Source organism: Moschus berezovskii, chromosome 14 (assembly GCF_049115385.1).
Source record: "Moschus berezovskii isolate FMDL1 chromosome 14, NW_MosBer_1.0, whole genome shotgun sequence".
Taxonomy (NCBI): domain Eukaryota; kingdom Metazoa; phylum Chordata; class Mammalia; order Artiodactyla; family Moschidae; genus Moschus; species Moschus berezovskii.
The window spans coordinates 50,906,931-50,933,624 of NC_142473.1; the positions used below are offsets into that span (position 1 = coordinate 50,906,931).

Below are 26,694 nucleotides of genomic sequence, written 5' to 3' on the forward strand. Positions count from 1 at the left end.
TCCGCAGCCCCGCCCCGGCCCCTCCCTCCGGCCTGTGCGGCGGGTCCGGCGGCGGCGCCGGCGCGGGGACAGGCGGAGGCGCGGGACGTGGGGCGGCGCCGCGGGCACGGCCGGGCGGACGGGCGCTGGCAGCAGGGGCAGCGCCGCGGCCCCCTCGGCGTGGCCGCAGTCCGGGTCTTGGCCCTCCCATCCTGCCTGGCCGCGGTGAGTGCGACGGGCGGCCCCCAGGGGTGCGTTTGTGTTCCTGTCTGCCTGGGTCCGGGTCTGGGTCGGAGCGGCGATGTGTCTGTCCGAGTGGTTGTGGGTGGGGGCATAGATGCTTTTCAAAAGCTGTGCCTGTCTCTGCCCACGTGAGGCGTGTCCCTGTCCGTGAGAGCCGTGGGGGGATTCTTCGGGCTGTGGCTGCTCACGTGAGGTCCATGTTTGAGGGGGGAGGCGCGGGTGGATGGGTGATGGTTCCTTGGAAGAGCGCAGGGTTTGGGAGCTTGTGTATGCTGGCGGAGGGTGCGAACAGTGCGGCCGAGGATGATGGGGGGCGGGGGCGCGGGTGGGGCTGCTGAGTGGGACTCTGGAGTCCAGTGGCCCAGCTTGTCTGAGGGTTCCTTTCTCCCCGGTGCAGACGCTTCCGCCCCTTGCTACCCTCTCCGTCCTCAGGCACCTGGAGGCCCATCGGCGGGTATAGAGGACACCCTTTCCTCCTCTAGCCTTGGCCTCAGGACGGGCAGCCTCGTCCGGAGGCTGTTTCTTGTAGGAAAGGACTCTTCTGTTTCCCATGCAGCCAGGGCCCCGCCTGGAGGACCCCAGGCTCCTCCCTGGTTCTGGCCTCCTCCCTTCTGGACTTGGCTTCAGATCACGGGCTGCAATCCTGCAGGGACAGATGGTTGCAGGTTGGAGGGGCAGGCTGCACCCCAGGGAGGTCAGTTCGCTAAAGGCCGGTCCTGGGCTTGTTCCTGCGCGAGGGTCTCTGATGTGGAAAGCATAAACGAGGACTGGCCCCTGGAGGAAGATGAGATCTGGGAGGTTGGAGCAGGTGCAGAGGTCTTTTTCACAGGTCTCTCCCTGCCTGTCTGTCCAGCTCATCAGTGCCCATTCATCCCCTAAGCAGTGCTGTGATTTGCTGCAGAATTGGAATCAGCTGCAGGCCTGACAGGTGCCCTGCCTCCCTTGGCTTGCATGCCTCCAGTGACAGAGCACTTACTACCTTCTGCTATGGGGAAGCTTCTTTATGTTGAGTGGAGGTCTTTTTCCTTGGAACTTTGTCCCCTTGTTATTGCTTTGATTTTGCCTCTCTGTCTGCTGAGAGGGAACTGCAGTGATTTAAACATGGCTCTCTTGTCACCAACATATACTGAGCACCTCTGTGTGCCAGGTGCTGCCTCAGCCACTCAGGGGACAACGGCATTCTTGCTGAGAGAAGAGCCTGAGCAAAGGCCCATAGTTTGTATAGTATTTGTGTTCAGAAAAACAGCAAAATCATTTTGCTGGGCTAGGGTAGAGGGTGTTCAGAAGAAGTGTCATTGGTGCCCTCAACTCAGCAAGAGAGGTAGACAACTACAACCGTTGTCTAACACACCTAGCCTTGCTTTGAAAACCAGAAATCAAATACTCAAGGTTGTACAAGGTTGGATTTGATCATGGACACATATTACAATCTGTAGAGACCTTTAGCTGGACAGAGAACCTTGGGAATCTCAGATTTGGGGAAGAAAAAGATATGCACACCCCGCCCTCCAACACACGCACACAATTTGTAAGTAAGGGGATGGAGTAGGAACTTGTCCAGAGTCTTACCTTGCATTAGTGAGGTTAGTGAGTGAGAGTCAGGACTAACCCCTGAACCTCCTGACCTTTAACCAAGACACATTTTAGAAACAGAAGCAAGGATATAGTCATAGCCTATACCTGAAAATTGAAGGACAAGAAGGAATTGAGAAGACTCCCAGGATTCTGGCTGATGGAGCTAGATGGATGGTGGTGGCTTTTATTGAGATGAGAGATGTAGCAAGATGAATATGTTAGGGGAAAGTGAAGTCAGTTTTAGACTAATCTCTAGCATCATCCCTGTACAGATGTCCTAGGTACAGCTAGATATACAGGTCTGGGTTCAAGAAAGTTTTCTGCAGAGGAGATAAGACTTTGGGAGTCGTTAGCAAGGGGATGGTAACTGAAATCATGGGGGATGGTGAGATCTCCCAGAGTATGAAAGTGAGGGGAGAAAAGGCCCTAGAACAAAGCCCTGAGGAACTAGACAGATAAGGAATGGACAGTAAAGGAGCAGCCAGAGAGGCTAGTAGAGAACTCATATCAAGTGGGTCGTGATCACATCAAGTACAGCCACTGCCTTTTTGAGTCTCGCTCTCTTGCCCAACTGGTCCATGTTTCTAAATTTTTCATGCTTCTGTTCCTTGACTCACTGTTTTCCCAATGTACTTATCCTATTTGTCCCCCAAGATCCAGTTCATATATCCCTTCTTCTGCAAGTTGTCTTTATTCTCCTCCCCTACCTTCAGAGTTAGATACTTCCTCCTCTTTGCTGTCACTGTAGTTTGAATATGTTAATATCATGACACTTATCACATTGTAGGTTATATAGTTACAAGTCTGATTCCCACCCTAGTCTGAGAACTTGTAAAGGACAGGGAGTGTGTCTGTTTCAGCTTGTGTCTCCAGTAACTGTTTTAAGGGCCTTGTCCAGAGTGCCCAGGAAATTCGATTGCTTGATAGGATGATCAGCTGATTGAATGGTTCATTCACCTACTCAGTCTAGCAGTAGGGGGCGAGGAGAGTGGTACTGCAAATTTCATCACTTTCCTTCCTTGCCAGTCTTACTGCAAGGGTTCCTTGGCTTTGAGGACTTTACCTTCTCCAAGGTTTCAACTGTTCCAGAGAAACCCCAGAGACAGTAACTTGCAACATTCGTCATTTTGCTGAGGCTTCAAATGATCAAGTACACTTGAGGCTGGTGAACAGGAGAAAGTCATTTTCAGAAGTGAGTGAACCTAACTGGCCTTTTGCAGCCACTGTTTAACAATGTCTTGGTCACCCACCTTTACTCACAGCTGTGTAAGTAATGTATACTGGGACTCCTGTGAGGTTGTAGGGGGAAGTCCTAGAGGAAATTAGATGCTGCTTGAGAATTTGGAGAAACTGAAAAGCCTTGAAATACATCCTTTGCAGATGTCAGAGATCTAGTGGAATCAGCACTAGCTATCCTCATTTGCTCACGATCAACTTCCTCTTCAGCTCCCTGGGTCTGGTTTCCTTTCCTCCAGCCCTTAGAAACCACACTCCCTGGGGTTAATACCAGCTCTTTTAGAGCTTTAGATCATGGGAACCCTTTGCAGCATTTCACAGTGAAGACTGTTCTCCTGTCCATGAAACTCTCTTCTCCCTTTGCTTTCAGGATATCTTTCCTGATTCTCCTGCCTCTTTGGCTACATCTTTTCAGCTTGTTTGCAGGCTTTGCTTCCTTAAATGTTAAAGTTCCTTGGGGCACAGTCACAGGCTCTCCTTTCTCATCTTATACTCTCTCTGGATGATGTCATCCGCTTCCATGGCTTCAGGCACCATGTCTACACCCAGGACTCCAAATTCATTATCTCCAGGCCAGACCTCTTTCCTAGGCTCCAGCTTATCTTTCCAATTGCCAGCTGGATCTCTCCACTCAAAAGTCCCATAGGCACCTCAGATTCCTTTTACTAAATAAACACTGAGCCTGTCACCCTCCCATTCAAACTGCTTGTCTTTCAGAGTTTTCAAGCTAGAAAACTATGAATCATCTCTAATTCTTTCTTCTCCCTCTACTCTTCATATCTAATAACTGGTCACCAAGTTCTGTGATTTCTTGCTATGAAATCCACTTCTCTCACCTCCCCTTTGCTACTCCACTAATCAAGGTCACTCTCATCTCTCCTCTAGAATAACATGGCAGTCTCTTAACTTTCTACTTGTGACACCCTTCATCTTTTTTCCACACTGCAGTCAAAATTTTACTCTCCTCTCTCCCTCAGCCTGTACTTAAACCCTCTCCACCTCCCCACCCTGCCCCTAAAAGGTTTCCTTTGCTCTTTGGATAAAGGCTTAACCCCCTGCCAGTGTAGGGTAAAGTCTAAATTCCTTAATAAGACCAACAAAACATTGTGATCTAACTGCCGCTTACCGCTCCATCTCATTTCTCAGCCCTCCCCTGTCACAGTGTTTGACTCAGTCTCCTGTTGCAAAAGACATGCTCTCTGTAACTCTTACTCATCCTGGAGCTCTTGGATGACCTTTTCTTCTGGAGAATTCCCTTGACCTCCAACCTTTAGTACCCTCTTCCCCTGCCCAGGATCTAGGTTAGGTGACTGTTAACAATCTGTCCTTCCCTATCATAGCCCTCACCGTATTGCACTGCAGTAATCTATTTATTGGGTTTCCTTGGAGGTTCAGATGGTAAAGAATCCACCTGCAATGCTGGAGACTTCGGTTTGATCCCTTGGTTGGGAAGATCCCCTGGAGAAGGGAACAGCTACCTACTCTTATTTCTACTCTTAGATTGTGGAACCCATGAAGGCTAAGCTGTGATTATTTATCTTTGTATCCCCAGACCTAGCAGAGGTGCTGAATGAATGCTGAAAGAGGAAACCTTTAGAACCTCAATTAAAAGATGGGAAGGATAAGGGATGCAGAGATGGCAGTAGGCAGCCTGAGGAAGCAGGGTGAAATCTCAGCTCTGAGTTCAAGATCTTCCGAGTGTCTGCTGTGATAAACAGTTCATTTAAACCATGGCCTATAGGACCTTGGGGGCAGTGAGACGGGAGTGGTGGGAGTAGAAGCCCGGGAGAGGAAGGGAGCCTAGTGATTTAGGCCAGGGCGGGGGTTGGGGGGGTTGGGGAGTGGGTATGACCTACGCAGCTGCGTGCCCAGCACGTCTGGGTGGGGAACTGAAGCAGGAAGGGGAAGGGAGGGAGGAGCTGTCAGTGCCTGGATGGAGCCCAATCCCCGCCCCTGTGTGACAGGCTGGGAGAGCCCCTTGGGCTTGGAGAGAGGCGGAGCCTGACTTCCAGCTGCTGGAGAAGGGCCTGGTGGACCACTCCTACTCTTCCTCCCAGCCCTCCCCTTTGCCAAACAGAAGCATCAGCTTGGCCCTGGCCTCCTGTTCCTCCGCCAGCCCTCAATCTGTCCTCTTCCTGCTGGGTTGTTGTCTTTGTATTAAGTCTGCAGATTCAGAACCCATCATATCTGGAGAAGGAACCTCAGAATCCCAGTGATCACATCGGGGGAGGATGCTCACAGGGATGCTTTCCACCCTACCCATGCCCACCCTCACATAAATATGAGACCCAGGCAGCCAAGCCTCGCTCCCGCCCCTCCACCAGCCTGGAGAGGGCTCTGGGCTGGCCCCATTGCATTCATTCATTCTCCATTCACTCATTGTCTTTAGAGGGCCCATGCTACATTGAGCTGGGCACAGAAAGGGATGGCCTGCTCCTCGTCACTGCCTGTTTTGAAGTAGTCTGATTATCTTTCTGCCTCCTTTCATGGCCATGTTTCTCTCTTAAATGGTTTACATCCACTGTGTTAATTTCTTCATCTCCAGTCATCCTTCCTTCACTCTGACTTGGATTCTGCCCCTTCCATTCCACCACATCCAAATCTGTTGGATACCCTCAGTCTTTATCTTCTTTCACTGCTCCTTCTTTCTTGAGTCACTCTCTTTCCTGGATTTCCTTGATCCCATACACTCTTGCAACCCACTCCAGTACTCTCGCCTGGAAAATCCCATGGATGGAGGAGCCTGGTGGGCTGCCATCTGTGGGGTCGCACAGAGTCGGACATGACTGAGGTGACTTAGTAGCAGCAGCAGCAACAGACACTCTTGGTCTTCCTCCCATCCCTCTGGGTTCTCCTTCACCCTTCACTCTCTGTCTCTAGATGGTCCCATCCATTATCATTGCCAGGCGTGCGTGCATGCTCAGTCACTTTGGTTGTGTCTGACTCTTTGTGACCCTATGGACTGTAGCCAGCCGGGCTCCTCTCTCCATGGGATTCTCCAGGAAAGAATACTGGAGTGGGTTGTCATGCCCTTCTCCAGAGGATCTACCCAACCCAGGGATCGAACGGGAGTCTCTGGCATCTCCTGCATTGCAGGCAGATTCTATACCCACTGAGCCACCTGGGAAGCCCCACCATTACCTTAAGTATCATTAATATGCCAGTGCTTCAAGTCCAAAACCAGTCCAGACTTCTCCCTTGAGCTCCTATATTCTGTTCCTTACTTGACAACTCTACCTGGGTTATCACATCTCAGACATAACTGGCCCAAATCAGTTCCTCAGCTTCACTGTCTCTGAGCACAGTCCACATCTGCTCAGGAGAGAAACCTGTGAGTCCTTATTGCCTTATTCCTTTCCCCTCCACATCTGGTCAGTCATGATATCCTCTTGACTCAACCTTATGGCTATTTCTCAGCTTAGTTCACCTTTTTGCTTATAGGCTGGTGGCTCAGATGGTAAAAAGTCTGGCTGCAAACTGGGAGACCAGGGTTTGATCCCTGGGTCAGGAGAAGGAAATGGCAACCCACTCCAGTATTCTTGCCTGGAAAATCCTATGGATGGAGGAGCCTGGAGAACTACAGTTCATGGGGTCACAAAGAGTCAGACACGATTGAACAACTAACACACTGCTGATACCCAACATCAGCCTACCTGAAGGACTGGGGTAGCCTCCCCAGGGGTCTTCCTGCTTCCACCCGGCTCTTCTTCAATCCTCGTAGCCACCAGAATAGCTCTTTAATTTATTTTTATTTTTTTATAAATTGCATCATTTCCCTCCCAATTTGGGATAAAACCCAGATTCTTAACATCAAGGTCCCTTTGTCATCTCATTCCCAGAGTTACCTCCAGTCTTTTATTCCTTTGTTCTAACCATGTGGTCCTTTCAGGTTCTCAATGACCTTTTGCCTAAGAGCTTTCCTTCATGTTGTTCCTTCAGCCTGGAATAAATTCCCTCCCTCACTTCCTAATGCCTCTACCCTCATCCCTGCCATTTACCTTCTAGCCCCTCAAAGCTCTGCTTAAAAATCACCTGCTTGGAAAGGCCTTCCTCAATCACCCAACTGAAACCTCATAACTTTCTCATAACACCCTTTCTTCTGTATAGCACTCCCTTCCCCAAATTTGTGATTATATATGTGTGTGTGTATATATATTCATTTATTTACTTTTTAAATATCTGTCACCACCTCCCCATCACAAGGACAGTGACCATATCTGTTCTGTTTATCACTCTATCCCCAGTGCCTGTACAAAGTAGGCACTTAATAAATAGTTACTGAATTATTGAATTTCTTCAATAAATACCAACCAATCCTTATATCAGACTCTGTGCTAAGTGCTAGGATTAAAAATGAATAAAATATAATACCTGTCTTTAAGAACTCTTCATAAAGTGGAAGAAACCAAGAAATAAGAAAATTACAGTGTAGTGTATAAGGGCCAGGATGGAGGAAATACAGGGTGCAGAATGATGCAAAGGTGGAGCACCTCATCCAGACCTCAGGAAATCAGGGAAGGCCTTCTGGAGGAAGTGACATTTACGCGCAGACCTGAAAGATAAATGAGAAATTAGACAAAGCAGGGGTTAGAAGAGGATCTCAGGCAGAGGGAACAGAATGTGTGACTGCCCAGAAGCAAAAGAGAACAAGGAGTTTTCCAGGAACTGAAAAGAAACCAGTGTGACTGCTCACAGAATCATGAGACTTGAGGTTGTAGAGGGAGGTATGGGCCAGACAAAGCTAAGCCTTATTGGCCAATTTAAGGAGTTTGGACTTTGTCCCTGGACAATGGAGAACCATTGAAAGAATTTAAACAGGGAGTTAGTGACAAGATGGAATCTGTGTTTAGAAGCTTCATTCTGGCTGCAAGGGGGATTGATGAGAAACAGGCGAGGAGGACACCAGTTAGGCTGTTGCTGTATCGTTGGAGAGAACTGGTGGCAGCATGAATTGAGGGTGGTATCTGTGCATTTGGAGTAAAGGGGATAAGATATTTGGGAGGCAGAATCCATGACATCTAGATACTGATTGGATGTGGAGAAGAATGCGACCCTGGGCAGTTGTGCTGGGAGGGGGGTCAGAGAACTGCTAGAGGGGCTGTAGGTGGCCAGAGGAGAGACACTGTATCAGAAGAGCCTCCTGGGGGAGGGTTTAGGGAGGCAAAGGAGATAAAGGGTGGGTGTGTCCATGAAAGTGGACATCCCTGTACCATGCGCTTGACTGCACTTGACGGACGCAAGTGAGAATCCTCAAAACAACCATTTCAGGTAGGAATTAGTGTTCCCATAACTGCAGATTATGGAAACTGAAGCACAATAAGGATATATGAGTTGTCCAAGGTCACATAGCTGAGAAGAGGCTGAGCTGGGTTTGAAGTCTAGTCTAACCTGATGCTTGTGCTTTTGACCAGAGCATATGGCTCAGAGGGCCCCCAGTCCACCCACTTCACCTTGCTCCATTCCCGGCAGGGAAGAAATGGGGCTAGTGCTTTTCAGGGATTGTGGGTGGTGGGGATCACGTGGAGGAAGGGAGTGCTGGCTTCCCTGGTGCTGACCATCTCTCTGGGTACAGGCTGGTGTGAGTGGCAGGAGCCGCCCGTGGGCACCATGGCGAAAAGGGAGGACAGCCCTGGCCCGGAGGTCCAGCCGATGGACAAGCAGTTCCTGGTGTGCAGCATCTGCCTGGATCGGTACCGGTGCCCCAAGGTCCTGCCTTGTCTGCACACCTTCTGTGAAAGGTGAGGGGGTGTGTACCGGGGAGGGATGAGGACCTTGCAGGCCCTCTGGAGAAGGGAGTGGCGTGCGTAAACCTGTAAGCGGTAAGGGAGATGTGTGCACAGGTGGAGGGGGGCAGATGAACCCTGAGCTGCAGGAGATGAAGGTTTGGGCCTGCGAGAGGTCCAGTGGTTTCCTAACACTGGGCTGCACCTCCTGCCTAGAACGGGGCCTTCTGTGCCCCTGCCCAAACCCTGAGGCAGCCTTCGACAGCACCAAAGAAATCAAAGAGCTGAGGCTCTCAACCAGCTCTGGCACCAGAAATTTCTGACCAGTGGGAGGATGTTCAAAGCTAGGTCTATCCTCCCTGCCCGTCCTCATTGTCATCCTGAGGCACTGAGGGAAAGGCAACCCCTCCCAGCCTCTGGGCTTCTATCTATTGTTCATCCACTCAACAAATATTTGTTTATCGAGCAACTACTACGAACCAGACCTGTCCCAGGTGCTGGGCAAGCAGTGATAAGCAAAAACAGATATGATCCTTGCTCTCAAAGGGCTGACAGTATAGTGAAGGAGGAAGATAGTAATCAAATCATCATACAGCCAGACTACAGATAAATGTAATATTGCAGATAAAGGTAATATTGATAGAGATAAATGTAATTTTGCACCCTGAATAAGTGCTGCAAATAAAGTGCTAAGATGGGATCTGTTAGAATTTAGAGAATCAGAGAAGCCTTCCTTGAGGTCTGATCCAGAGGCTGGATGGGAGTTCACTGAGTGAAGGGAGTGGTCAGAGCCTTTCAGGCAGAAGGCAGAACGTGAGGAGGCCACATGGCATGAGTAACTACATCCGTGAGAGGCTCTAGAGGAAGCCCGGCGAGGCTGGAGCATAGCGAGTGCAGTTGAGAGTGGCCTGGGACAGAGCTGGAGCTCAGACCCAGAGGGCCTTTGCGGACCTCTTGGGGAATTTTGTTCTTAGCCTGAGAGCCACATGAAGCCTTTGAAGGGTTTCATGCATGATCACATCTGTATTTTGACAGTATTCTCTCTCCAGCCTCGTCCCTTATTGCTCTGCGGTGAGTTACCAGATCCCTGGGTCTTGTCACCATTGCCTCCACCCAACCCCGCCCCCCCAACCCCTTCACTGAACCCGGCTCTGCCCCAGGGATGCTCTTCCCTTCCAGCCCTGCTCTTTCAGGTTCCAGCTCTACTGCTCTCTCTCCTCTTCATCAGCTGGAAACAGTCTCAGCCTTCCTGTCTATTCTTACATCGACCTGGCTGACTTCACTACCTACCTATGCCCCTTAGTTCTTGACTGTTTCTCCAGGGATGCCCTCCATACCACTTCAGTCAGACAGCCTCCCAAAGACACCCTGGATCTTGCCATCACCCAAAATAACGTGGCCACTTCTTCTGTGGCCACAAGCTCCAGCATCCCACTCTTGGCTCCCATCACTCCACTTTCAGTACACCAGCTTTGACTGGATGTAGATGTCTGATGCTCTTGACGGCTTCCCTCTTCTCCCAATCACCCGCTCCTTCCTGGACTCCCTGTCTTTCCTACCCATTCTGAATCCTATGCAGACCATATACCTTTGTCCTCTTCCAAACCCATGTGGCAGAAGCCCAGTCCTCGATCTGAGCTGTAATTAGATGTCTCCACACCTTCTCCTACACCCAGATCACTGAGAACTCCTGGGAAAAAATCAGTGCCTGAGAAATTATAACAATAGCTACCATGTATTGATTGCTCACTATTTGCCAGGGACTGGCTAAGTGATTTACATGTATTGATTTACTTAATCCTTCCAACAGATACTATATTATCCCCATTTTTAGAGAAGAGGAAACTAGGGTTCAGAGTCATTAATAAGAAATATTTCCAAGGTTCTGCAGCAAGTGAAACATTCAAGGTCTGAATCCAGGTTTGACTGCAGAGCCTTCTCTCCCAACTACCACTCATTCACTCATCCCTTGGTCCCTGCTCTCAAAGACTTATGCTCTAGTGAGAAATGAGACAGTAGGCGAGCAAATAATCAAACAGGAGAGTCACAGTTTGGACTGTTTTCCAGGAAATAAATAGGGAGCAGGTGAGAGTGGTTGGGCCAGGGGCTAGTCTACAGAGAGTCATCAGGGAAGGCTTCCCCAAGGAAGTGACGTTTGATCCGAGACCTGAGGATGAGAAGGAAACAGGCATGTGCAGATTGTTCCAGGCATGGGGATCATCTTTGCACTGTTTCATGCAAAAGCCTTAAGGAAGGAGTAATTGGGGCATGTTCAGAGACCGGAGGAGACGCCATTGTGCATGAATAAAGAGGAAAGTGGGGTGAAGTGAGGTAGGAAAGAGTCAGAACAGTTCATGGGGGAGCTTGGCGGTTTTAGAAAAGTGTTTGAAGTTTGTTCTAAATGCAGTGGGAAACCCTGGAGGATTTTCTTTAGCAGGGAAATAATGTGACATAAATTGGGTTTTTCAAAGCTCATTCTGGCTGCTGTAGAAGAGTGGGTTCTAAGGAAGCAAGAGTGGAAACAGGAAACCAGTTAGGAAGCCATTGTAAGCCAAGCATGAGCAACACATAGGATGGGGTTCTTGATGAGTTCAAAGGTATTCTGCAGGGTAAACCCCAGATTCAGCGAGCTTGGAAGAGAGCTACAAGGGAAACTAAACGGAATGGTTGAAATGCAGACTTCAGGGTTGATGAGACATAGGTGGTGCTGGGAACATGGGAATAGATAGCTGAGGTTAAGTAAAGGAAAAATTCCTGGGGGTAAGGGGGTAAAGAGGCTTAGGAACTAAGAAATCTTTGTTTTTCTCACGTCACGCACAAATGTGTGATCTTAGTTCTCTGACCAGGGATTGAACTCATGCTCCCTACATTGGGAATGCAAAGTCATAACTGGTGGACCATCAGGGAAGTCCCTGGAACTAAGAAATCGTGATGGTGGGTGGGTTACTCTGTGGATGTCAGAGTCATTGAGAATAAGGGCAGGAGTGTGTGTTGGGGTGGGAGAGGAGTAATAGAAGAAGAGAGTGAGCCAGGAGAAAGACTTCAGCCAATGGGGAAGCAACCATTAAGTCAGCAGAGACAACAGCAAGGTGGGGTGTTGTAGACAGAAGGCCTGAGCTTCCAAGGAGCTGAAGAAGGAGAATTTAGAAATGTTCCAGTTGCGGGTGGGGAGGACTCAACCCCACCTTCTGGCCCTGAGGAATGTGGAGTATGAGACCAAAACCACCCTCAGCTTGAGAAGACTGAAGGGGAAACTAGGTCACCAATAAGTTAATATTTGTGAAGCACTTAGAACTGTGCCTGGCACATAGTGTTTGTTAAATAAATGAGATAAGTAATTCAGATCAAGAGGTGTAGACAACACTAGGAGGGGAGATTGAGGATATGGGAAACTTTGCACCAGTCAGATTTTCCCTCCACAAATTGGTGGTCTCCAAACACGGTGGCTCTAGTGGTACAGAGACTGCCTGCCAATGTAGGAGACTTAAGAGACGCAGGTTCAATCCCTGGGTCGGGAAGATGCCCTGGAGGAGGGTACTGCAACTCACTCCAGTATTATTGCCTGGAGAATTCTACGGACAGAGGAGCCTGGCAGGCTATGGTCCATAGAGTCTCAAACAGTCGGACACGACTGAAGCAACTTAGCACGCATGCAAACACAGCTGCCATCAGTCTGTTTCTAGTAAGACCCCTCTCCTCCTCCCTTCAGTGCTGAATCCTAGCCTCCTTGTCCTCCTGGGCCCACCTTCAGCCACTCATTTGCTTTCAGCCGCTACCCTTGCCTGAGGCGAGTTCAGTTCAGTTCAGTCGCTCAGTCGTGTCCAGCTCTTTGCGACCCCATGAATCACAGCACGCCAGGCCTCCCTGTCCATCACCAACTCCCGGAGTTCACTCAAACTCATGTCCATCGAGTCGGTGATGCCATCCAGCCATCTCATTCTCTGTCATCCCCTTCCCCTCCTGCCCCCAATCCTTCCCAGCATCAGACTCTTTTCCAGTGAGTCAGCTCGTCGCATCCTAATTTTGGCCCCCGGCGCTCAAGTACAGCCACCTCCATTTCCCCCTCCCTCCGTCCATCCATGCCTCTTCAAGCCAACCTGAGCCACTCTCCCATCCCCAGACCTTGTCCCCTGTCTTGTAGTCTCTTCCCTCCCTCCTCTGCTGGCTCGTCAATTTATAAACACGCTCAAGCCTCCCGTTGCAGATAAGCACTCTCCTTTGTCCCGCTGTCCTTCCCAGCTGCCACCCAACCCCTCAACCTCCTTTTTACTCAAACTTCCAACCTGCCATTCACTCTTCAGTTGGCAACATTTTCGCACCCTTGCCTTCCCTGACTCAGCTGCTTTTGACTCTGATGACTACTCATTCCCTGCTTCTGGAATTGCTCCCCTCACTTGGCTGCCCTGGCCCCATCTCTCCTGTCTCTCTGCACGTTCCTCTTTGCTCTCCTCGTTCAGTATTTGCTGGGTCCTGCCCTTGGCACTGGAATCCCCTTCTTGGTGATCACGTCCTCTCCCATGGCTACAGAAGCCATCTGAATGTTGGTGGCCTCCCTCTTTCTCTAACCTGCCTTCTCCCCAGCTGTCTACTGATCCCCTCTGCCTGGATGTCCCAGGGTTACAGTCAACTCAACCAGGCCAAGGGTGAACCTCCCTGGAAACGAGTCCTCTTTCTGTGTTTCTCCTCATGGTGAATGGCACCACCCTCCGCTTAGTCATCTAAGCTAGGATCCTGGGAGTCAACCCAGGCTCATCTTTGACTCCCCTTATCTAATCAGACAACACCTCCCCCTGGCTGCACTTCTTAAGCACTTCTCAAATTTGTTCCATTTTGGTCTACATTGTTATTGTTCTGTTGCTCAGTCATGTCTGACTCTTTGCGACGCCATGGACTGCAGCATACCAGGCTTTCTGTCCTTTACCATCTCCCGGAGCTTGCTCAAACTCATGTCCCTTGAGTCGGTGATGCCATCCAACCAACTCATCCTCTGTTGTCCTTTGGTCTCCATTGCTAGTGCCCAAATCCAGGTCTTCCTCACCTCTTGCCTAGACTATTACAGAGTATCTTGCATAAGCACATGCATTACCTTGGATCTGCCTCTTGTATTCACTAGCTTTGTTATCTTGGCGCACTTAACCTTTCTGAGTCTGTTAACAAGCAACAGGTGTACACTATGTGGCACATTGCGCCTAGTAAATGGTAGCTGGGTGCTAAGGAGGAAGATGCTACCACCCCTTGTCTGCTGTCTCATCATATTCACAGTCATTACCTCCTCTTCTGCCCTTCCTGGCTACCCGCTCCACCCATCCTTGGCCAGATGCCCCTTCTGTGAATTTCCTTATTACTACATCTTCTGTGTTCCTTATATTTATTTGTTTGTTTTGACTGTGCTGGGTCTTTGGCGCACGGGCTTCTCCAGTTGGGGCATGCAGGCTTTAGAGCATGCAGGCTTAGGAGCTGTAGTGCTCCTGTTTAGTTGCAGGATATGGGGTCTGAGTTCCCTTACTAGGGATTGAACCCTGGCTCCTTACAGTGAGGGGGCTTAACCACTGGACCACGAGGGATTAACCACTGGGCCACCAGGGAAGTCCCTGTGTTCCTTATATTAATGATCAGTCCCATCACTTCATGGGAAATAGATGGAAAAACAGTGGAAACAGTGTCAGACTTTATTTTTTTGGGCTCCAAAATCACTGCAGATGCTGATTGCAGCCATGAAATTAAAAGACGCTTACTCCTTGAAAGGAAAGTTATGACCAATCTTGATAGTATATTAAAAATCAGAGACATTACTTTGCCAACAAAGGTCCGTCTAGTCAAGGCTATGGTTTTTCCCGTGGTCATGTATGGATGTGAGAGTTGGACTGTGAAGAAAGCTGATCGCCGAAGAATTGATGCTTTTGAACTGTGGTGCTGGAGAAGACTCTTGAGAGTCCCTTGGACTGCAAGGAGATCCAACCAGTCCATTCTAAAGATCAATCCTGGGTGTTCATTGGAAGGACTGATGCTAAAGCTGAAACTGCAATACTTTGGCCACCTCATGCGATGAGTTGACTCACTGGAAAAGACTCTGATGCTGGGAAAGGTTGGGGGTGGGAGGAGAAGGGGACGACAGAGAATGAGATGGCTGGATGGCATCACCGACTCTGTGGACATGAGTTTGAGTGTACTCCGGGAGTTGGTGATGGACAGGGAGGCCTGGCGTGCTGTGATTCATGGGGTCGTGGAGAGTTGGACACGACTGAGCGACTGAACTGAACTGAACTGAATACTTATACCCGTACATGAATTTGAGCAAACCCTGGGAGATAATGGAGGACAGAGAAGCCTGGTATGCTACAGTCAATGGGGAAACAAAGAGTCGGGCACGACTTAGTGATTGAACGACAACAAATACTGATAGTCTACAATATATGGCACTTGCTGTGAGTCAGGCATTGTCAGCACTTTACATTTAATCCTCCATGCTTTGTGAAACCTGTACTGTCTCCATCTTACAAAGGAGGGGTCCTTAGTACATAAAAAATTAAGTAACTTGTCAGGGGTCACATAGCGTAATAGGTGATGGACCTGGGAATTGAACCAGGCAGCCTAACTTAGGACCCATGCTTTTAATCATCACACTGTTTACTTCTACAAACTCTAATTTTGTTCCTTTTTTTCCTCTATAAACTGGAAGTATTTTAGAGGTAGGCACTGTGCTTTATCTTTGTATTCCCAGAGCTTGGCACAAATTTGGCAAGAGTAGGCAGTCAATAAATGTTTAATGAATTAATGGCAGGGGGTGGGGACAGGCAGTCGCACGTTTTCGCACGTTTGAGAAGGGTTTGTAAACACCCGTGAAAGGTGAGCCTGTGTTTGTGCACGCTGTGAGGAATGCGGATCCGTCTGCTCTTCTGAGAGATGTCAGGGTTGTGTTTCCACTCACAAGTTGTGAGAGAGGAGGCCTCTTACCCCTGCTGGCAGGACAGGGTGCATGTGCCAACCAGAGCGGTTTCCAAATGAATGTAATGGCACACCTGTGCGGAGAGGGATTGGCACCCACAGAGGTGAGAGGAGGGGTGCGCTGACACCCCCTCACCCCTTCATTCCTCTGACGCCCCCTCCTCCCTGGCCAGATGCCTCCAGAACTACATCCCTGCCCAGAGCCTGACACTGTCCTGTCCGGTGTGCCGGCAGACGTCCATCCTCCCCGAGCAGGGCGTCTCTGCACTGCAGAACAACTTCTTCATCAGCAGCCTTATGGAGGCCATGCAGCAGGCACCTGATGGGGCCCACGACCCCGAGGACCCCCACCCCCTCAGCGCAGTGGCTGGCCGCCCCCTCTCCTGCCCCAACCATGAAGGCAAGGTGGGCCCAAGCAGGCCCAGTGAGGCCAGGACTTGGGGTGGAGGGGCAGGAGAGGTCGGGGGAGGGGGCTGAGAGGCTGTGGGTGAGAAGGGATTTCTCTGGGTAAAGTGGTCCAGGTAAGGGGATGCACCTGGAAGGTGAGCGGCAAGGAGGGCAGGTGGGGGAGGGGAGGGGACAAAGAAGTCTGGTTTCTAGTGGATGCCTGACTGGAGTCCTTATGCCGCCAGACGATGGAGTTTTACTGTGAGGCCTGTGAGACGGCCATGTGCGGCGAGTGCCGCGCGGGCGAGCACCGGGAGCATGGCACGGTGCTGCTGCGCGACGTGGTGGAGCAGCACAAGGCGGCCCTGCAGCGCCAGCTCGAGGCGGTGCGCGGCCGGTAGGCGCCTGGTGGGAAGCGGGCTCCTGGGGCCATCTGGGGTGGTGCTTTCCCAGGGGCAGAAGAGAGACCCTCGGGAGGGTGGAGATACAGGCAGGTGGCAGGGAGGGGAATTCGCCCAGGGCAGCGGTAGGGTCCCCAGGGAGAAGGAATGGGTTGGCGCGGGCGCCCACAGGCAGCCCCAGTATGAGATGTTTCCCCTCCCCAGACTGCCACAGCTGTCCGCAGCTATTGCCTTAGTCGGGGGCATCAGCCAGCAGCTGCAGGAGCGCAAGGCAGAGGCCCTGGCCCAGATCAGCTCAGCCTTCGAGGACCTGGAGCAAGCGTTGCAGCAGCGCAAGCAGGCTCTGGTCAGCGACCTGGAGGCCATCTGTGGGGCCAAGCAGAAGGTGCGTCTGCGCACCCTTTCCCACCGCTGTCCATCCTGAGACAGCCTGCTGCCTTCCCCGCCTTTCCACACCTGTGCAGACCTTCCCCTGGCCTCTGCTTTCCGCCTCCTCACGTGGTCAGTAGGCGCTGCGGGCATCCGTGTCCTTTGTCCATACCCACCCTCTTGTATTTCTTTCATGCCATAGTACAAGTTCATCAGGAATCACAAGAAACACCCCCTGCCTAGCCTTCCCCCCACCACACCAGTCTGCTCACCCAGACCTCCCGGAACCCCTCCTCAGGTGTTGCAGACCCAGCTAGACACACTGCGTCAGGGTCAGGAACACATCGGCAGTAGCTGCAGCTTCGCGGAGCAGGCCCTGCGCCTGGGCTCGGCCCCGGAGGTGCTGCTGGTACGCAAGCACATGCGAGAGCGGCTGGCGGCTTTGGCGGCGCAGGCCTTCCCGGAGCGGCCCCACGAGAACGCACAGCTGGAACTAGTCCTCGAGGTCGACGGGCTGCGGAGATCGGTGCTCAACCTGGGCGCACTGCTCACTACCAGTGCCACTGCACACGAGACGGTGGCCACGGGCGAAGGCTTGCGCCAGGCGCTGGTGGGCCAGCCCGCCTCGCTCACCGTCACTACCAAAGACAAGGATGGGCGGCTGGTGCGCACAGGCAGCGCCGAGCTGCGCGCCGAGATCACGGGCCCGGATGGCACGCGCCTGCCGGTCCCCGTGGTGGACCACAAGAATGGCACGTACGAGCTGGTGTACACGGCGCGTACGGAAGGCGAGCTGCTCCTCTCGGTGCTGCTCTACGGACAGCCGGTGCGCGGGAGCCCCTTCCGCGTGCGTGCCCTGCGCCCTGGGGACCTGCCACCTTCCCCGGACGACGTCAAGCGCCGCGTCAAGTCTCCTGGCGGCCCGGGCAGCCACGTGCGCCAGAAGGCTGTGCGAAGGCCCAGCTCCATGTACAGCACGGGCGGCAAACGGAAGGACAACCCCATCGAGGACGAGCTAGTCTTCCGAGTTGGTACAGCGGGGCCGAGGGCTGAGCCAGAAGGGGCGGGGCGGGGCGGGCAGGGGGCGGGATGGGTGGGGCCAGCGGCTCAAAATGACCTCAGTGTGAATTTTTGTCTGTTTCCGTTCCATCTGTTCCCCACAGGGAGTCGTGGAAGGGAGAAGGGTGAATTCACCAATTTACAGGGTGTGTCCGCAGCCAGCAGCGGCCGCATAGTGGTAGCAGACAGCAACAACCAATGTATCCAGGTAAGCTCTCCCTTGACGCCAAATTGAGATTCTCAGGCTATAGCCTACTCAGAAACAGAGTATCTCTGGAAGGAAAGGTGAAACCCTGCAGATAGTACCTTTCCTTAAAGAACAATGAATCATGGTACCACCCCTCACCCGGCCACTTGCCACCCCAACCTCACTGGCCACAACGGTAACCAGCAACTTCACAGTTAGGCACCAGGGTTTACTGAGCTGGCAGCCTCTACCTCCCAGGCTGTGGTCAGGCAGGACCATCTCCTGGACCCCAAAGATCTGGCTCATTCTTCCTTTCCCTCTGCCTCCACCTGAGGTTCCACTTGGCTGGCTTACATCTTGCCCTTTTCACCACCATGTGGTCAGGACACAGGCTCCACACCTCCCCTACTATCTTCCAACATGCCTGTGTGTCATCTGTGCTGGTCTCTGCAAATGTCCAATTGACTAGACGGTCAGACACGGGTAACTTGTGAAAGCAGTGCCTTCCAGTGGCTAGAGCGTAAGGCATTTCATAGGTGGCCCTGCCCCTGGCCCTCCTAGTGCCTCAGGCACCTGAGTGGGCATCCACCACTCAAGGGGACATGGTCTCTGCTGCACTCTGGGCTCCAGAAAGCTAGAAAATGTGGTTTTCTCTGTCTCTTCCTTGTAGTGAGCCTAGGAGTGGGCAGAACCTATGGCAGTCACCAGTGTTCTAGATGCAGCAGCGCCGTTCAAAGCTCAAGGTCTGAAACCAGACACCTGGGCTTGAATCCTAGTTCTGCCACTTACTGACAAGTCATGTGACCTCTCTGAGCTTTGGTTAACTCATGTGTAAAATTAGGAAAAGAATACCTCAGAGGGCTGCCTGACATAACGAACTGTGCTTGACACCGAGTGAACCTTCTAACGTTAGCTGTTGTTGACAATATCATTGTCCAGGTGGGAGCTGTAAACAAAAGTCAGGAGGTGGGAAGGTGCTGGAGGATGCTGTTCAGGGAGCTGGAGAGAGGGGCTGGAGGGAGACTATTTTAGGAGTGAAGTATCTGAGGTCACGCTGTAAATGGTTTGGGAGCAGAAGCTATGGGATTTTGATTTTGATAACTGCACAGGATTGCTCTAACTACTGTAAACTTTCAGTTCTTGAAAACATTTTGTCGAACAGCAAAACTTGTCCTTGAGCCTTACTTCACACCTGTATGTTTAACTTCTTCCCGACCCTCTGCCTGAGTACCCCTGTCACAGATACGGCTCTTCCAAAGGTCTGTCTCCTTAGACTCAGCTCCAGCTGGCCCTTGCTTTCCTTCTAGCAGACTGAAGGAGCCAGGGACTCTTGCATGAGTGTATTCCCCAGCCTGTCTAGCCTGCCTTTATTCCCACCCTGTTGCTAAGTGCAGAGGAAAGGAGAGTCTCAGGTCAGCACAGGGAGGCGTGTGGGTCCATCCTGCATAGCATGGAGTGGAGCAGGTGGGTGGGTAGGGCTGGTGATGAGGCCTGCTGTCGTACCCTCCACCCTCCAACTTGATTCCTCCTCGGTATGCCAAGGGTGCTTTCTGGCACAAAAGTTGAGGTTGGGGAAACTTCTCCTGGGGTGGACACACATGTCACGTTGTCTCCCCAACAAGGGTCTGTGCTTGTCCATTGTTTCCAGGTGGGAACTTAAGAGGGAGGGCCTAGTACAGCCCCCTCCTCGCTCCAAATACTTCCTTCCCCTGCAGCAATCCTCCTGGCCCCGCCCCCACCCACACAGCCACCTCATAGCTGCTAGGAGTCTGGCTTTCAGTTCTAAAGCTGGGTTTCTACTGCTTTCACTCTGGGGTCCTCAGGTCTGGTATGGGCCAGGCTTCCAGATGGACTGTGACTCCCCCCTCGGTTCATGATGATTGGAGCCCTCGTGAACTTTTCCTTCTTTGGAGCTGGCTATGGTGGCGGCCAAGACAAATCTCCTTGTGTTGAATCCACATCAGCTGACAGGAGAGAAAAAACATTTTGTGATTTTTGAATGAAGGATTTGATTTGGCTATATTATATCCTTGTGAAATTAATTGTCTGAGTCCAGAAATTTTATCAGCTCTTTTGTGAAAGCATCCTCATTTCTTTCAGGCAGAATGTTAATCACATTGTCCTCTGAGCTCCCTCAGCCTTTTGCCATGGCCCTTTTCATTCTTTACTAGAATCACTGGTTTGCTTGTTTTATTTTATTTAGTCTCTTGCCCAAGTAGATACAGGTCCTGAAGTTGTTTACTGCTACCGTGGCATAAGAGAGAGATGTTAAGGGTCAAATTAGGGCACTGGTAGATTCTAGAGATAAGTAAGCAAAGATGACAGGTTTTGATGAGCCATCAGAAATCAAAAGAGAGGGAGGGATCAAGAATTGCAGCACTTGGTGCCCTGGGTAGGTGGTGTTGCCTTTCAGGAAGGGGCCTGGGAATGAGTTGATGAGTTCACACTTTGATGTGTGGTGAGTTTGAGATAACTGTGCAGTACCCGAGGAGAGGTGTCAGTTTTGGTCTGGGAGTGAGCTGACGGATTCATTCATTTGTTGAATGTCTGCTGTGCGCCAGTTGCTGTACCAGTGCTGCAATGCAGCAGCGCATAAAACAGACACAATCCATGCCTCACCTAGGGCTTACGTCCTTACAGGGAAGGCTACTTAGCAGTTATTTAGTTACAGAAGTGACAGTTGTTATGAAAAGAGCTAAATAGTGTGTCTTATGGAGAGCTAACTTTATATATATATGTATTGATTCAGGTAGTCGAATTGAAGCTTCTCTGAAGAAGTGACCTGGGAATTTTGAGAATTGGAAGATGAATTGGAGTTGGCCAGTTGTAAGGGTTGGGATAGGATAGGATGAGAAGAGTAAGACCCCCCATAAAGCCTCAGTGTTGAGATAGAAACGAAGCTGCTCGCAGTGAAGGACGCAGATGTGTGGCTTCACTGCCGATCTGGTTGTACCTTTTCGTCTGTCTCATAGCAGCTCTTCAGCCCATAGAGTGCCTATCTTCTTGTGCTGGCAAGTGCTGTCCAAGCATAGGACCAGGGAAGAACCCAGGGGCTGTTCTGATCAGACAGGGAGGGCATGATGGAAGGTCCATCTTAGGAAGAAGTGATGTCCATAGGTGGGACCAATTCAGACATCCCAGCAGGCCTGAAATATGGGGATGAAGCAGGCGTGGGGACCTCAGTCCACTAAAGAGGGAAGAAGTCTGGAGCAAGAGCAAGGCCAAGGCCTGTAACTTGAGTTCTGCAAGGCTGCTCTCGGCTCTGATTTACCTTGTGTCCCTGGAGTTATAACAAAGACTTAGGCAGACAGATGTTTTGGCTGTGAGGAATAAGCAAGAGGGCTTAGCTATAGAGAAGAGGAGCATTAAAGTAGTGTTTTAAGGATGGGGAGACCTGACTGTGTTGCTAAGGTGGGGGAAGTAGAAGCAGGAATGAGAGGTTGAAAGGTTTATTCTGTCCAGATTACTTCATCAGCCTCATAACCTGGAGGGGCTAATCCTTGTCCCTTACCCTGACCCTCACCTAACCCTTTCTTGTCTGCTACCAAGTCCTGTTGAGTCTTCTTCCTTATGTCTCTTGAGTCCATCTACTTCCCTCCAGCAAGTGCCCTGGTCCACAAGCCAGGATTAGTTCTCCCCTGGATCACTGCAGCACCTCGGACTAGTTAGCAATTTCCAGTCTCGGCTTCTCCCTGCAGCCAGAGTGCTCTTTTTTTTTTTTTTACTCCTTTAAAAAATTTTTTTTGGCCATACCATGTGGTATGTGAAATCTTAGTTCTCCAGTCAGGGATCAAACTCTCACCCCCTGCTGTGACAGCACAGCATCTTAACCACTGGACTGCATGGAAATCCCTAGTGTGCTCTTTCTTAAAAAGCTCCCATGGGCTTTTTTCCAGCACCACTAAGCAATTCTCCAATTCTCAGTGGACACTGACCAGCGATCCTATGAATTTAACTCAATTCGGATACTACCTGAAGATGGCATCACACCCACAGGTTAAAGGCTCAGCCCCATAGGATGGCCCTCTTCAGAGGTTAATCGACAGTTCAGGTTGTCACCTATTCTCTGACCCACCAGCTGTAAATTGGAAGTTCCTACATCCCACTCCTTGGGCTCAAATAATTAGCTACAGCAGCTCACAGAATTCAGAGAAATATTTAATTATCTTTATCATATCCTTTATTAGTATAAAGGGTATTACAAAAGATATAGATGAACAGCCAGAAAAAAGGTACATAGGGTGAGGTCTCCTAGTGTAGGAGCTTTGGTCCCTGTGGAACTGGGGAACACACCTTCCTGGCACCAACCTGGAAGCTTATCGAATCTTGTTGTTCAAGAGGATTTCTTAATGTGTGCTCCCAACCCCTTCTCCTTCCCAGAGGTTGGTGGGCAGAGCTGAAATTTCTGACCCTTTAATCAGACGGTCTTTCCAGTGACCAACCTCATCCTGAAGCTATCCAGGGGTCCCACTCTAAGTCCTTCATTAGCATAAACTCACAAGGGGCTCCTTGTGAATGACAAAAGACACTGCTACTGATCAGGAAATTCTTTCAGGGTCTGAAGAGCTCTGTGCCAGGCACTGGGGACAAAGACCAAATATATTTCATATTATAGCACAGAGTCAGATCTTGTCATTCTCCTGCCCAGAACTTTTCAGTGACTCCTCATCGTATCCAGAATAAAGTTTTCTTCTGTTCTTTACGGAAATGCCCACTACAGTCCAACCACACTGGACAAGACCACACTGGACAAGCAGTGCCCATGCTGGACTTAAGTAGTGTACATATTGAACTCTGTGCCTATTACATACTGTTGACTCAGCTTAAACACCTTTCTTCCTCCTTTTTACTTGCCAACTCTGGCTCATCTCTTGGCATCCTTATGAGGCTGTTAACTCAGATTGCCCCTGCTCTTGGAGCCTTTCCTGACCACCCCTCACCCCTTTCACATCCTCACAATCCCAGTCACACCTCTGCTGCATGTCCGCTAAGGTCTGCCATGTCTGATTCTGCCCTGTACCCCCAGCAGGGTGTCAGGAAGTGCTGGTTGAGTGATGAATGAATGGGGGGGTCTCCTTCCTCAGGATTCTGCTCCCTTCCCTCTGTGCCCACAGTCTGTCCCCTCCTGCCCTCTCCCTCCCTCGCTCCTCTGCTCCAGGTTTTCTCCAATGAAGGCCAGTTCAAGTTCCGCTTCGGGGTCCGAGGGCGCTCACCCGGGCAGCTGCAGCGCCCCACGGGTGTGGCCGTGGACACCAATGGAGACATTATCGTCGCAGACTATGACAACCGTTGGGTCAGCATCTTCTCCCCTGAAGGCAAGTTCAAGGTGAGAGGCCTACTGTCACTCTACTCTGCAGCCGCAGTGGCCATTCTTTTGCCTCCTGGTGGTCAAGGCCTGGACTGCCCGATCCATCCTCCGCCTAAGGTTCTGTTTTGGTGCCAGGCTGGGACTGCTGTCCCGACCAGGCAGCCCCTAACGGGTCACCCGTTCCTCCAGACCAAGATAGGAGCTGGCCGCCTCATGGGCCCCAAGGGAGTGGCTGTAGACCGGAACGGGCATATCATTGTGGTCGACAACAAGTCCTGCTGCGTCTTCACCTTCCAGCCCAATGGCAAGCTGGTGGGCCGTTTTGGGGGCCGCGGGGCCACTGACCGCCACTTTGCAGGTATTGGAGGAGGATTGAGAGACCTAGTTCCCAAAACCCCAGCCGCAGAGAACTCCCCTATATGCCCCAGTTCTAAAGACCCCTTCTCCTATATTTTGACCCCCCTCCCTGCACTGTACCCTAGCACCATCATCCCAGAGACCCCACCATCTCCTCCCAGCCCAGCTTTGTCATCACAGATGTTCTTCCCACCCTGCTCAGTCTCCCGGCTTACTGCCAGAGAGCCCACTTTGTATTTTCAGGGCCCCATTTTGTGGCTGTGAACAACAAGAATGAGATTGTAGTGACGGATTTCCATAACCATTCAGTGAAGGTCAGTGCCCTCCCTGCCTCCATGACCACTGTCCCAGCATCCTTTCCTCCTCCACAAGACCCCTCTCTCCCTCACCTCCCTGCTTTCTCCCCCGAGATCATTCCTTTGCTCAATAAACATTTGTGACGTGGTTGCATTGTCCCAGGAACTGTGCTCGAGGCTGGGAATAATCACTATGTTAAAGCAAATATGTTCCCTATCCTCTTGATTTTGGTCTAGTGGGGTTGAGAAAAAGGTGCCAGGGTATTGTAATATGATGTGACAGATGCTGTGCTACGGGAGTGCGGGGAAACTCGGTGAGGGCATCGCAGGAGCACTTGATTTAGGTGAGACTGAGAATGACCTGAAGCACAAGTGGGAATTAACCAGAAGACAGGGGGACAGGAGCGCTAAGGAGGTGGGAACTCTTACCATGTAGTTCAGATGAGGTTTGAAGATGGGGGAGTAGTGCCAGGTGAGAAGCGAGGCTTGCTCACTCCCTGAAGGGGCTTGCTTTCTTCCTAAGAGTTATGGGGAGTCACTGAAGGATTGCAGGCAGGAACGTGATGCAATCTTGTGTGTCTTAGAAAGAGCGCTCTGACTAGGGTGAGACTAGAGGCAGAAAGATCAGTCTTTTGCAGTAATCCAGCTGAGCACCATTGCAGTGGCACTGTATGCACAGGATACAGATTTGACATAGACTCAGCGGCTTATGGTAATTCACTGGAGGTCAAGCAGAAGAGAAGGTGGAGTTGAGAGTGACTTCTGGCCACCAGGGTGTTGCCAGTCACTGGGAAGGAGAATGAACTGCCTTCCTGGGGAAGGTGAGCTGCCCAAGGGACATCAGTGGGGGTGTCCAGTAGGCAGTGGGATGCATGGCCGTGAAGCCTAGGGAGAAGAAATTGGTTTACAGCTGCAGATCTGGGGGTCCTCAGCCCTGGGGCTTCACCCCATCCTCCTCCAAGGCCCTGCCTTCTGCCTGAGGCTGGGTCCCCAGTCCCCAGACCTTTCCTCTGCCAGGTGTACAGTGCCGACGGGGAGTTCCTCTTCAAGTTTGGCTCCCATGGCGAGGGCAATGGGCAGTTCAACGCTCCCACAGGGGTAGCTGTGGACTCCAATGGGAACATCATCGTGGCCGACTGGGGCAACAGCCGCATCCAGGTGAGGAAGGCCCAGGGGTGGCACGAGGCTGAGGTTTCCCGCCGGGCCCCGCACACCCCCTCCCCAGCTGCCGCTCATCTGCCTGATCTCACCTCTCCCTCTGATCTCCACTCCCTCCCCAGGTATTCGACAGCTCTGGCTCCTTCCTGTCCTATATCAACACATCTGCAGAGCCACTGTACGGCCCCCAGGGCCTGGCACTGACCTCGGATGGCCACGTGGTGGTGGCCGACGCCGGCAACCACTGCTTTAAGGCCTATCGCTACCTCCAGTAGCTGCACAGGGGCCCTGCCTGGCTCATGGAGGGATGGACATAGGGGTGATTGGACAAGATGGTCTGGCCGGGAGGTGGGCCAGGCCTGGCAGCACTGAATGTGGGCTGCGGGCGTGGGTGCGCCCGGTGCCCTCCCTCTCCCCCCTCCCAACCCCCCACGGTTGCACTTTATTTATTCGGTTCTTGCTTTGGTGACTGGGTGGGCCTGGACCATGGTCCCAAGGATGTGTGCAGAGCTTCACCCTCCCCTCCCCACCTTACACACCTCCCCGTCTCCTCAGTCTGCTCCCCACCCCCCAGCCTGGGGCCAGAACAGCCTCTTACTCTAGGGCGAAAGTCCCTCTGGTTGTCTCCCTACCACCCTATACACACTGACAGAGGCAGCAATACCCCACCCCCCATATTAAATAAATGTGTTCACCACGATGGTTTTGTTGCTTTCTTGTGGGATGGGGCTTGGAAGGGGAGATGAGGGTACGACCAGCTCTTGATGAAAAGAAGGGCAAGCAGCTGGGTTAGGGGACCCAGATTCCAAATGCGCCCTGATGTTTTGAAGCTTCAGGAGAAGAGAGCAGAGAGGCAGAGCCCCTGGAACTCAGCCACCTCTAAATGCCTGTCCCCAGGCCCACGTCTCCTGCAGAAACAGGAAGGTCTTTGGTTCTCTGCTCTAGGGCTGAGAAAAGACCCTACCCAAACACAACCAGCAGCTGTGGGGAGAACAGTTGTAAGGATGACAGCAATCCTTGAGGCGCAGGCCTGGGTTAGGGACCTGGGACGAGCCGAGGCTATGGGAAATTCGGGGCATTGGAAAACTCAGTCCCAAAGACTTTGAGCTCTGCTTCATCCTCCTGCTCTTTGAGCCAAGACTGCTGCCCTTTCCCTACAGTGGAGCAAGGGTCCTGGCACCCTCTTCTGAGCTCTATTGTGCCAAGGTTTGGCTGCCAATTCCAAAGATAATTACCAGCAGCGCTCAGTGATTTGGGAATTAGGGTTTATGATTTCTCCCTGTCTACAAAAGGCTGAAGCTGCTATTTATTGCTAAGTAAGAACAGAGCCCAGTCTTGAATCTGGAGCGGTCATACCCCTAACTGGTAAGTTGTAGCACCTCATTCACCCAGCATGGTAACTGGCAGAAAATGCACTCAACAGTATTTGGGGAGTGATGAGTCTGGGAAGGTTGGGTATAAGAGGTCATGG

At 51.4% G+C, this 26,694-nt stretch overlaps 1 protein-coding gene across 4 annotated transcripts; it reads left to right on the plus strand.

Annotated features, from left to right (window-relative positions):
- Positions 1–33: 33 nt before the first annotated feature.
- Positions 34–25,923, plus strand: TRIM3 (tripartite motif containing 3). Of its 4 annotated transcripts, XM_055423496.2 has the most exons (12): positions 34–204; positions 8,606–8,771; positions 15,875–16,106; positions 16,334–16,485; positions 16,694–16,874; positions 17,157–17,889; positions 18,022–18,125; positions 23,263–23,430; positions 23,602–23,770; positions 24,013–24,083; positions 25,083–25,223; positions 25,346–25,923. In XM_055423496.2, the coding sequence occupies exons 2-12, from the start codon at positions 8,641–8,643 to the stop codon at positions 25,496–25,498; spliced, it is 2,235 nt and encodes a 744-aa protein (XP_055279471.1). In that variant the 5' UTR covers positions 34–204; positions 8,606–8,640; the 3' UTR covers positions 25,499–25,923. The 4 variants fall into 4 exon arrangements, with proteins under 4 accessions (XP_055279471.1, XP_055279472.1, XP_055279473.1 ...); XM_055423497.2 differs by lacking the exon at positions 25,346–25,923 and having other exon boundaries at positions 73–204; positions 24,349–25,217; XM_055423498.2 differs by lacking the exon at positions 8,606–8,771 and having other exon boundaries at positions 81–204; positions 15,875–16,101.
- Positions 25,924–26,694: the final 771 nt, after the last annotated feature.